This window comes from Anolis sagrei, chromosome 3 (genome assembly GCF_037176765.1).
Source record: "Anolis sagrei isolate rAnoSag1 chromosome 3, rAnoSag1.mat, whole genome shotgun sequence".
NCBI classification, from domain to species: domain Eukaryota; kingdom Metazoa; phylum Chordata; class Lepidosauria; order Squamata; family Dactyloidae; genus Anolis; species Anolis sagrei.
In genome coordinates this window covers 159,152,896-159,165,911 of record NC_090023.1, presented here as the reverse complement: position 1 = coordinate 159,165,911, position 13,016 = coordinate 159,152,896, and the positions used below count along the sequence as shown (strand labels likewise).

The 13,016-nt window shown below is 35.9% G+C and overlaps 1 protein-coding gene across 3 annotated transcripts in view; it reads left to right on the top strand.

Moving 5' to 3' along the window:
* The window catches only part of OGDHL (oxoglutarate dehydrogenase L), a 117,553-nt gene that overhangs the window by 63,338 nt on the left and 41,199 nt on the right, over positions 1-13,016 (top strand). For all 3 annotated transcript variants that reach the window (XM_067465630.1, XM_060768997.2, XM_060768998.2), the window contains 9 exons: positions 949-1,051; positions 1,962-2,077; positions 3,153-3,307; positions 6,286-6,432; positions 8,888-8,978; positions 9,747-9,926; positions 10,746-10,874; positions 11,400-11,579; positions 12,272-12,424. In XM_067465630.1, the coding sequence (XP_067321731.1) occupies positions 949-1,051; positions 1,962-2,077; positions 3,153-3,307; positions 6,286-6,432; positions 8,888-8,978; positions 9,747-9,926; positions 10,746-10,874; positions 11,400-11,579; positions 12,272-12,424 (1,254 nt within the window). The remainder of the gene's footprint in view (positions 1-948; positions 1,052-1,961; positions 2,078-3,152; positions 3,308-6,285; positions 6,433-8,887; positions 8,979-9,746; positions 9,927-10,745; positions 10,875-11,399; positions 11,580-12,271; positions 12,425-13,016) is intronic.

The following is a 13,016-nucleotide window of genomic DNA, read 5'->3' as shown; positions in this document are numbered from 1 at the left end:
CTTGTGTGTGTGTGTGTGTGTGTTTGTGCATTATACTGGAGACTGGAGTGGTAAATTTTGTTTGTTATTTTATCTTTCAAGTCCATATTGAATTTGCACCATGCAGCGTAGCGTCATCCTCTATATATTTGCTCATGAGTAAACACTTGAGTTTAGTGGATTTACTCCTACATAAGTATGTCTAAGATGGCAGCCTCAGCAACTTAGTTGTGTGTCATCATTATTCACTGAAAAAAAGTATGTCAAAGGTTTCCCAGGACTGCTATCAAATAGTTACATTTTACTTTCCATGATTTATTAATTGTTATATAACTTGGAATGTAGGAAAAGTAAGGGTCTGGAGAACAAGCCCTATGAGGAGCAGCTTAAAGAACTGGGCATGTTTAGCCTGAAGAAGAGAAGCCTGAGAGGAGACATAATGGCCATTTAGAAATATGTGAGGGAATTAATAGGGAGGAGGGAGCAAGCTTGTTTTCTGCTGCCCTGGAGACTAGGACATGGGACACTGGCTTCAAACTTCACGGAAGGAGATTCCACCTGAACATTAGGAAGAACTTCCTAACAGTGAGAGCTGTTCAGCAGTGGAACTCTCTGCCCTGGAGTATGGTGGAAGCCCCTTCTTTAAAGGTTTTTAAGCAGAAGCTGGATAGTCATCTGTCAACTTTCAACAAATACATGGAGGAGACAATAACTATTTCTTTTATCATTCCGCAAGGTTTACCATATGCACATATCCAGTGACAGTACTCCTTATTTTCAGGTTGTAGGGCACTACAAAGCTCAACTTGACCCTCTTGGGATTAATGCCGTTTCTTTTGATGATTCCCTGAGTGAACCCTGTAATCGCACAGGCATTGGTGAGCTCTTCCCTTTGATTTACTTTGTTAGCATGATATTTCTTTCTTTGCCTTTCCTACTACCCTTCTTTACCCGCTTCAACCTATTCAGATCCGTGGACACCATGTGGCTCAGTTGGATCCATTAGGAATCTTGGATGCTGACTTGGATTCATTCGTTCCATCGGATTTAATCACTACTATAGATAAACTGGGTGAGAATTTTTAACACCTTTGTAATAAATTAATATTCATGGTGAGGGGGATGTCTCATGATTAAGTGCAGCAGGCAGTTAGGTGATCGTTGACTGAATATTTCCTTCTGTACATCGAAGGCCACTTGTCTTGAATGAGATAGTCCTCTAACTTTGTGTATTAATTTATGATAAATGTTTCAGTATGTGTGTATGCTTGTGTACAAAAGGTCTATACTTTCGGCTGAAAGAAGATATGTGAGAATGGCATTTTACATTCACAACAACACACAAGTGGCCTGGATAGATAGGTTTGGGAATAGATTGCTCCCAAATATTTGGTATTTATTTTAGGTGTTATTGCAAAATACAATAGATTTCTTAACTCGAAAATACTAACAAATGTATTTAAGAAAATTGGGCAAGAAGATACTGAATTACTGGAGAAGAGATTTGTCTCACAGTAAAAAAAAATTTAATTGTCTTGTCAGATTCAATATCTCCAGGTATGTATCAAATTGGTTGTCATTCTGTATTTATTTTCAAGCATTATACTTTTAAAAGCTTTGTTTATGTTGAAATTAAAAGGTGTTTCTTTGTAGACAGATAATGATTGGTGTGTGTTTATTTTTATTAAAAATGTTGTATATTTTTCAATATTAGAAACTACAAATCAGACTAAGCAGAAAAAGAATATAAATCTATATATAAGTAATAAGATTAAAGGGAACCATTTCATGCATCCCATATATCATAGTGGCATAAAGTTAGAGGGTCACCTCCAGGTTCACCATGAATTATAATTATAGATTCAGTTCATTCAATAATCTAAGATCTCAGGTTCATCCTTAGACCCTTGTTTATGTCATAGGCCTAAGTTTGATTTTTGATTTTTCTTCCTGTCACCATACTGTGAACGTAATTGGCACAGAGTTTTATGGGTTATATGAGTCTGACTTGGACAAAGTATTCCAGTTGCCAACAACAACCTTCATAGGAGGAAATGAAACTATGCTTTCTTTACGAGAAATCATCAAACGATTAGAGGTTAGTGTATTGATATTTTGTATTGTTCCTTTCTCTTAAATGGATTTGCTATTTTTTCTGTTTTCACACCTTGGAAATGTATAAAATATAGACAGCCTTTAAAGCAGGGGTCCTCAAACCTTTTAAACAGAGGGCCAGGTCACAGTGCTTCAAACTGTTGTCGGGACGGATTATAATTTGAAAAAAAAAACATGAATTAATTCCTATACACACTGCACATATTTTATTTGTAGTGCAAAAACACTAAAAAATGAAGAACAATTTGAATAAATATAAACTTGTTAGTATTTCAATGGGAAGTGTGGACCTGCTTTTGGGTGATGAGATAGGATTGTTGTTGTTGTGTGTTTTCAAGTAATTTCAGACATAGGTTGACCCTGAGTGAGGGCCGGGTAAATGACCTTGGAGGGCCGTATACGGTCCTTGGGCCTTAGTTTGAGGACCCCTGCTTTAAAGGAAAGGATTACTCTTCCACTTTCCTTAGATAAAAAAAATGAAAAAAATCTGATACAAACTATCCAGGTATTATAAGTTGGAACTTGAAAGAAAATAAGTTAAGATGTGCTCTTCTTCCAGATTCCAATTGCAGAATCTGGAGAGTGTATAGAAACAACCCATTTAGCTCAATGCTGATTATAGTGAATTAATGTAGTTCTTCAAGTAGTCCTTGCTATTATGAGAATTCTTAGCTGAAAATAGGATTGTTATGGTTCATCTTTGCATATTGTTTTTCAGTGTGTTTTTATGTGTTCTTTAAATTTAATTCTTATAGTTCAAAATACTTAATTGTTGGTATCTGTGCAGATATAGTACTATCAAAGTACTGTATTAATTACAAGTTTATGCATTGGTAACTTTCATGTGTCTCCCATCCTTAACACTCTTGAGGATGTTCCTAAACTTTTATCCAGAAATTAGTTTGTATGAAGTTTGAGCAGAAGTTTGGAAAAGTATGAGTTAGCATGACACCTGCACTGACCCTTAGGGAGGATGCTGAATGGAGAAACAAACAATGTTTAATTTTTATTTTTTCTTCACTCTCTTATTGTTTTTCACTACTTTAAATGTCATGAAGAATACATATTGCCAACATATTGGGCTGGAGTTTATGTTCATTAATGACGTGGAGCAGTGTGATTGGATCCGACAGAAATTTGAAACTCCAGGTGTCATGAAATTCAGCAGTGATGAAAAAAGAACATTGTTGGCTAGATTGGTGAGATCAACAAGGTATGCTTGGAAGGAGTGATATGAGTACCTTATGAGATTTGTCTTGCAAATGTTATCTTATATGTTGTCAGTTCTTCTAATTAGAGTTAGAATAAGTTCTTCTAATTAGAGAAGAAACAACATTGTATATTTTTGAAAGTGGACCTTGGTGTTGGTTTATAGCAGTAGAATAAGAAGAAAGGAAAAGAACAATAACATTTCCCTTAGATGCATTTCTTTAAAATACAACTGGAGGCTAAATTCCAGTGCAAAATATAGACCTGTTCTATTGGCCAACATCACAGCTAATGAACATGACAATTGATCGTGGTCTACACTAGAAAATTTGAGTAGTCATTTTACATTGTTACTGGAGCATAACATTTGCCTTCCATCGTGGTATTTATTTAGTAAGACAGCAGTAGATCATTCCTGCCCAAGTTTAATTAAAAGAGAAATGAATTTGAGCGAGATACTCTTAATAATCCGGTTAACATGGCATATGAATGACAGCCTGTTAATAATCTGTCATACAGAATTTTTTCTCATTTATCTTCTTGATACAAAACAGAATAAACCTCAACAGTATAAACGCTGCACTGTTGCTTTTGCTTGCTAATTCAAGGAGAATTAGAAAAAACAGAAAGAAATCTAACTATATTCTTCTCACACACCAAAAAAATACTAAGAGGAGAAATTAGGAGAAGCTTGCTGTTTTCCTTTTTCATTTACAATTGCAAGGATTTAGCAATTTGGCATTTATTAATTTCTGCTGTTTTGACTCTGTAAAAAAAATCAGTTTGTCTGGGGTGTGGCCATGCAATGTGTAAAACAAAAACAAACACACACACAAAAATCATCTTTTTTAACCAGAGAAATTCTTCGTCTGACTCGGATCATGCATAATGTGGGTGTTTTCAATAAAATCATTTAACTTGCAAATTCTGGGTTTAATATGTGGAATTTTGCAAGTCTGCAAAAATAGAGGACAAAAGAAGAAATGAGAAATATGTCAATGTTGACACTGCAATCTGAGAAATGTAGTGTCTGGAGGAAGGATTTCCTACACCTTAGACCTGCCACAGGTGGCACTATTTCTGACTGGGCCTGAAGTAATTGTGCATGTACTGCTGATTTTGGCAATAGTCAGCATGATGGAGTGGATTGAGCATTGGACTATGACTTTGATTCCCCTCTTGGTCACAAAATGGATTCGTTGCACACTCTGAGTCCCAGAAAGCTCCATGCTAAGTTTGTATTGGAGTCACCATAGTCGGAAACAACTTGAAGGCACACAACAACCACATATCTTGACCTAGGATTTGAATACTATAACAGCAGTTCAGCTCCTGGTTTAAAAGGAATAGCTATCATTTAATTAATGCTAATGTTTCCAGGATTAAACGATAGGTGGATTGCTAGAGGAAGGATGGGAGATTGTGCTGCTTCTTAATTTCGAAGCTTTTCATGATGGTCACACTGCGTTAACAAATTGATTCTTTGAGGATCTTAACACTTCAGAGCCACTTCCTTTTTCACTTGCTCATTACAACATGTATGCAAATAAAATAGAGATATTTGTTTTGGGTTGTAATTCACAGCCTTATGAATTATATTTCCTAGCATAATAGGGAGTCTACTTTCCAAAAATAGCAGTGAGGATTTTATTCTGTAGCTTGAAGTGCTGGAAATAATGTGAACAGAGAGTGTACCACTAGACAATATATTTCTACTTGAAAGAAGTAAAAAACTTGTAGCTTCATTTTAAGTTCAGCAGACAAGGTGCATCTCCATTGGAGTTGCCATTGTTTTATTTGCTTACTGTCCTAAAAAAGCCCAAGTGTTACTGTCTTCACTCCATGAGTTGCCTTAGGATGTGTCATAGTTCTTATACTTACAGATTAAATAGCAGATACTTTTAAAGAAATTTTAGTTAGTCACTTCAGGTTTTTGCTTAGCAGTTGACTTTATGCCTAGGGATGTCTTCAGAATATTTATTAGCAAGAAATAACTGAATCCTGTACATGTTTCCACAGAAGTTTAGTGAGGATGGCTCCTAACTTGGATTGCACTGTGTAGGCCTCACAGTGCAATCCAAACTCACTTTGAAAAACAAGATTGATTGGTAATTTCCGTAATTTGAAGTTATTTGGAGGACATTGACACATTACTTGTTTTAGATTAGTAGCATTATTTTAATGTATTTTAAACTGTATTTTGGACAAAAGAAAAAATATTAAATTTATAGGAATAAGCAAATAATAAATATGGTAATTTTCATTGCAGTCAGTACTTAAACTGTCCTGGTACAATTTTTATACTTTTTATTCCTTAAGTTATCATGAGGATAAAAGTTATTTGATCAGTGTTTCTTTCAACATTAATTAAAAGTCTTTAATCATGTGTTCTGTGTTTACCACATACACTAGAATTAAAAGAGAAAAAAGCTTTATCTGTCACTAAAGTATAGCTTTTATTTCTCTGCTTGCTGGTACTTGAGGAATAGATTGCACTATAATTGTTGCTGGCAGTTAATAACCAAATACTATATCTTCACACAAAGGCCCTATGCAGTTTCAAAGTTTTCCTCTGTGCAGTTTCAAAATTTTTCATTATTTACTGTTCATACATTCATACATTCGCTTAAAGAAGTATGTTGTTCCATACATTTACTTTTCTTTCAAATGCTGATATGATGCTTCCTGTTGGATATTCAGCCTACTTGTTTTGCCCCAAGTTTTTCCCCATAAAAAAGGCTCATGTTACAAAAGTCATTTGGAACTGATCTTGTGTACCAGCTGCACAGATGTCCTCTGAGTAGATTTGACTAAATGATTGTAACTTTGAGTGTTAGTTCCAAGAATAGTCCTTCTCATTTTTATAAGTGATTATATGTCTTAAAACAAAGAGGGTGCATTTTGATAGAGTGATAGTCTTTGAAATGTTCGGGCTTTTTCGTTTACATATATTGCTTGCTTGTTCATTGCCTTTCTGGATAGATTTGAAGATTTTCTTGCCCGTAAATGGTCTTCGGAGAAGCGTTTTGGCTTGGAAGGATGTGAAGTAATGATCCCTGCTCTCAAAAGCATCATTGATAAGTCTAGTGAAATGGGAATTGAATATGTTATAATGGGCATGCCACACAGGTAAATGCTTACCTAGTTGAATTTAGTAGATATATTTGTACTGCACTTATTTGCACATTTTAGTGAACATTATTATAGATTGCTGTTCTCCAATTATGGTCATCCAGATGTTCTGGGTTTCAGTTGCCAGAAGCCCAAGCCATTTGAGGGATGGAAAAATAGCCAGCATTTGCTAAACTTAACAACCCCACATTTTTTGCGATCACCTTTTCATTGTGTTTATCATCTTTCAAATTGTAGACCCAAGAACAGGGAATTATCAAATTAATAATTTGTAAGCCGTTCTAGAGGGAGCCCCTGGTGGTGCAGTGGGTTAAACCACTAAGCTGCTAAACTTGTTGACCGAAAGGTCGCAGGTTCAAATCCGGGGAGCGACGGGAGCTTCTGCTGTTAACCCCAGCTTCTGTTAACCTAGCAATTTGAAACCATGCAAATGTGAGTAGATCAATAGATACCGCTCCGGTTAAAAGGTAATGGCTCTCCATGTAGTCATGCCGGCCACATAACCTTGGAGGTGTCTACGGACAACGCTGGTTCTTTGGCTTAGAAATGGAGATGAGCACCAACCCCCAGAGTCAAACACGACTAGACTTAATGTCAGGGGAAAACCTTTACCTTTATCTAACCCATTCTAGAAGCCCTTCTATCTCAAGAGCAGGATATAAATCCTCCAAATCAATCACTCACTCAATCAATCAATCAATATAATAAAGTCAACAGATACAAATTCTATAGGAAGGATAGGGAAGAATGTTTTGGAGTGGTGTTGCTTTCTATATCAAAGAAATTGGGAAGTATGCAAAAGAGAAAAAGTATTGTAGGAGCATGGAGCATCAAATAATCTCACACTGATTGGATAAATATGAATTCTGATTACAACAAAGAAGTGCAAAATCTTGATATCTTAAGAACAGTGCTCTAGAAAAACAGGAAATGACCAGAATTTATCAGAATCTTAAGTGTAACTGTTATGCCTTGTTGTTAGTACATTGTCAAACTGAATGGAAACAAGAAACCAGGGATTTCAACACACCCCAAAATAAAGAAATTGGTAGAAAAGGAAATTGAAACAAAAAATCACAAGTGTCAGGTATAAGGTAGATATCTATACCTGAACTGATATTTTTGGTCTGAGAAGTTAAGTCAGATACTGGTGAGTAGAATTTTAGAACCTACACACCCCAATTTGATTCAGAAGTTGCTCCTGGATGTCCATACAACATCCAGAGACTTCTGGCCTCTAACATGGGGCAGAATGCCAGAGCAGCCTTGCACTTCAGTGTTGGTTTGAACCGTTGGGCCGCTTCTAATTTGAACCAGTCCATATGTTCGCATGGGACATGTACCACCATCCTTCTTTCCCCACGCTCAGAAAAACGGGGAGAAAGGGATGGCACTTACTTGTAATGTAGTTTGTTGCTACAGTAGCGGCCACAGAACTCCAGAGATCCTCCCAGATCACTCAGGTACCTATGCTGACTTCAACAAAAGCGCTCAGCGACAGCCAAGAATTCTTTGGATTCTAGCTGCTGCCATGGCAACAAAGGACAACAAAAGTTAAGGTGGTTGTCCAGTGGGCCATGATTCAGTAATGGAACACATAAACTTCTCCATAATGCTTCAAACCAGGCCCACATTTCGATGCCTTTGTAGATTGGACTTTTAGTTCTACGGGCCTTCTTGATGAATTGAAAAAATGTCTACCTTGATTTATTTTTACCAGTTTTTGGAATTTTCTCCTAAACAAAATTACCTTTTGTAGACAATCATATCACCAAATTGTTTCTGCTAGATAATCTCTCTGTCCTGAATCTAATATTTCTTCCACTTCCTTGTTTCCTTTTCCTTTTCTCTTATCTTCTCTTTCTATCTCCCTTCCCCTCCCTTGGTCATAATCAATTTCTTTCAGAATTTAATTTAAGTAAGATTTTAATGTACTGAAATGTTTAAATTTAGACATGCTGTTCAATTCCCCTCAGTCTTCTTCCTTACTCCTTTTTTCCTTTCCTTTTTATTTCTATTTTTTAAAACATTATAAACAATGGGTGTGAGGATGTGGCTGTCATTTTTCAAACAATTGTTCCACACAGTTTTGTATATAAATAAGCAAAACCGATGATAGCAGTTTAATATTATTTTAATATTAAGTTTTCATATGTTTTAATTATGTGTACTTATATTCGTAACCCTTTTTGTTTTGTAAGTTGGCTTGACTCGCTCTCTTGGATAAAAAGGAGATATTATTAAGGCGATTAATTGATAAATGAGATTTTCTGTTGTATCTCTGCATAATTTTAATCCAATTTATGCTGATAAAATGTATATTGTTAAACCTAGAGATTAGAACTTTGCATTAAACATGCCACAGAACTTTATATATATATACCTTGCATGAATATTTACTGATTATAGATTTCTCACTTGTGTGGTTTCTTTGTTTATTCCCCTTTTCAAGAGGAAGGTTGAATGTATTAGCTAATGTTATTCGAAAAGAGCTGGAACAGATATTTTGCCAATTTGATCCAAAACTTGAAGCAGCTGATGAGGTTAGTTCTGATATTTTCAGAATGTTTTCACTTTCTACTTACCTTGATGAGTGTTTCTGGATTATTTTCAGTTTATTTTATTTATCAAAATACATCTTCTCTTCTCCATAATTTTAAAGAGCCAGTATATGGAATAAGGTTTAATATTTATATTGGGAAGTGCTTATTGTACTTATTGTTTTGTACTTTTAAAGGTTGAAAGTTATGTGATGTCAAGGCTTATGGCTGGTACAATAAATCTCTCATTCACATCTGCTCTTCTCCACCTTTTATCACAGGCTTTCAGTGTGGTATATTGAAGAAACAATTTTTGAACATGAAAGTTAGGATTTCATTGCTTATATTCATTAATTTTATGACTCATGTTGATATATTAAATGTATGCATATTTTAGAATAAACATCACATTGAAACTGCCAGACACGGGTGTCTTGCAGTTTCTCAAGTAGCGTCTGACACGATAAATAAATCCTTTAAAATTGGCCAGATTAAAAAATGAGCTGTAGAAGGCACATGCTTCCATCTTTGAAGTTCTTGAAGAAGCTCATTTATCATCTTGAGCAAAAAATAAAATAAAATAAAATTGTAAAGCTTTGGTATACTGTCCCTTCCTCCCAACCATACAGACATCATCCTGTGCAGCTTTTACAAAGGATGACATTAAAAAAATGGATTTGGACATACAAACAGCCTTGAATTTACATTAAAAAAAACCATGGCTCAGTCTATCCAGGCTAGTGATTAATGTATGTGTTTCTTGTATTTTAGGGATCTGGTGATGTAAAATATCATTTGGGAATGTACCATGAGAGGATCAATAGAGCAACAAACAAAAAAATTACCCTGTCTCTTGTGGCTAATCCATCTCATTTGGAAGCAGTAGATCCTGTGGTACAAGGGAAGACCAAGGCTGAACAATTTTACCGAGGTGATTCTGAGGGGAAAAAGGTAACATTACGTGGATAATAGATTTCCTTGGTCTGATTTGTAATAAATAAGTCTATTGTAGCTCTCCAGATAGCTTTTAAATATTCAAAATTCAGGGTTCAGTTGAGCATTAGGCATGTGACTTAGTCAGCTCTGTAGACTTGGACCATTTCTTCAAATTTTCTAATATTTGTTAAGAGTGTCAGTTTACTGTCTTTTAATTGACCATAAACCAGTTTTATTAAAAGTATTCTTTAAGAAAGGATGGGGTGGAGTCTTCTATGATCTTTATAATATACAACAAATAAAGATCCAAAGCTTGGGCCCAAGAGGGACCTCCAAGTATACTTGATCTTTCAGAGGGAACATAGCCCCGTCCAGAACAGATTGTAACACTAATTCCAGGTTAGCTTGTGTGTTGACCAACTTAATTTCCATCTTATCTAGACTGATCTATAGGTTCTATGAAAACTTGAACTTGTTCTATTCCCCCATCTTCGTAAGTGTAAAAAGGGAGATTAGAAACTTACTACTAATTATTGGAAGGTGGGGGTGGAACTCCACCTCACCCATTGGAACTGATGTACTGTTTCAACTATACCTTGGTATACACAGCTTGGGGAACTTGACACCCTCCTCAGTCAACTGTGTAGACAGATGCTCTCCTGAAGGCTAATCTAGACAATGCAGTATAGTTTGGTGAGAGTTTCAGTGATACATCAGATTCTTTGCAACTTGTTTTATGATAAGAAAAATGTAATTGGAATAGTAAATGAATATGTCATTCAATATTTGTTGTCTGTTGGTATACCTGCTACTTTTAAATTCCTGATCACTTAGGTCATGTCTATACTTTTACATGGAGATGCTGCCTTCGCTGGACAAGGAGTGGTTTATGAAACCTTTCATCTCAGTGATCTTCCATCATATACCACCAATGGTACCATTCATGTTGTGGTCAACAATCAGGTACAAATCAGAAAATACCTTGAGGAATGTGGGTTTCCCATTGTTGACATTTCTTTCCAAGACTTTCAGAACAAGGGTTGAGCCAAACACCCTACTGCTACAAGAAACATTTTTGAGAAGGAGACCCGAAAAATGATAGCAAATATCAACAGAAAGGCTGAGAAAAATTCAAAGCATTGATGGAAAAAAATATGTGAAGTTGTTTATGCAAGGTCATTCTGAGTTTAGAATGCGAAATGTTGTATTACATTATCCATTTTTTTTTACAAATTGTCATGGGATAGGCCCTGTGGTACTTTGTCTTTTCTCTTTCTCTAGCTCCAATAGATAACTACTAAATCAAAGAAGAAAACAATAGTATATAACTTTTTTCCTAAATACATATAATTCTGCCACATAAATAAGAGTTCAGTAAGCAAAACATAAATTTTATAACTTAGAACAGAAGGAGGGGAGAAAAGATTGGAAGGACAGAAAGGGAGCGAGAGCGAGATTTAAAGCAACTTGCAAAGTTGTGCATTTCAGATTGGTTTTACTACGGATCCGCGAATGGCTCGCTCATCTCCGTATCCAACTGATGTGGCTCGAGTGGTCAATGCGCCTATATTCCATGTGAATTCTGATGATCCGGAAGCAGTAATGTACGTGTGCAATGTAGCAGCAGAATGGCGAAACACGTTTAATAAAGATGTGGTCATAGATCTGGTAAGTATTGTCATTACTTTCTCAGGTGGAAATCCAAAGTTTGCATAGGGCTGCCCTGTCATGTGTAGAGTGAAATGTCTAGAAGCTTTTACCTCCCATCATAACCCTGTTGCCTCCCTTGGACCTTGGAAAGCCTCCCCTTTCTGTTGGAGAACTTGAGAGCATGGAAAGACAAAATGGAAAGGGACAGTTGGCAGAGCACTTTGAATTCTGGCTCTTCTGAAGTAGGCCCTTGTAATGCAGACTTAATCATATTTTTTTCTGCTTGTCTTAACGATATCTAGACTTTTATCAAAAACAGGGTCCAAGGTTGCTTTGATAGACATTTCCTTGAAAAAGTTTCATTCTGAATGTAAATTAGTTCAAACATGACTGAAAGTAGTAAGAACGTATTTTGAGAAACAGATAGTTCTGAAGCCTAGTTTGTATTCTGTAGATTTTCCCTCATCAAATGAAACTGTGCCCTTATGACTTGTGCAATGAAAGACTACCTCTTAATATGTGGTGAGTGCTTTTTTTCTCATCACATCTAAATTATACCCCATAATTTCTATGTAATATCTCTTTTTAAAAGCTAAGGATTAATTCCTGACAAATAGAAACTCTAAAAGAAATTTGAGAAAGAACTTAAAAAGACACATGAAGGCTGATGACTTAATGACTAAATTGACTGAAATAAGATTTCTTTTTAGGTTTGTTACCGAAAACGAGGTCACAATGAAATGGATGAACCCATGTTCACCCAACCCTTAATGTACAAGCAAATTCATAAGCAAGTGTCTGTGCTTAAAAAGTATGCTGACAAGCTGATAGCTGATGGAACTGTAACACTGCAGGAATTTGAGGTATACCATGCCAGCAATTTATGAACCTGGGTTTGTAAACTGTTATCTTGCTGCAGTCTGTTGTTTTAACAAGCTTGCTTTTTGATTTGGGATACATTGTTTTTTGTAAATATATGTGTGTGTGTGTGTGTGTGTAAAGGATGAGCCAGGTTTTATATTTGTCATAATGTGGGAAATCCATTGAGTGCCCGGACAAGCAAAACAGGAAAGTAATATAAATATATAATCTGCAGGATCAATTTGGTAAAGTACAAGGTCCCGCAAAATAGGTTTTTGTGGTGCCCATATCTCCTAAGTGATTATTCTTATTTCCTTTCTGACTCCAAGCCTGTGAGGTGTAGCAAGAGGTCAGAGGTGAATCTATGTTCCTCTGCAGAACCCTCTGTATGCCAGAGCATTTGGAAAGGTTGTGATTGGTGGTGACCACAAAGAGGTGCTACTTTTTGTGATCAACCAATGACTGAAAACACCTTTACAAGGCCTCCCTTACTATTAAGATAGGTATGATCTTGCTAATGTTGAATGTCAATAAAGAGCAGTTAGTTGTTTAATGTATTGTCATTAGTCATGGGTACTACATAGGTTGAGTATG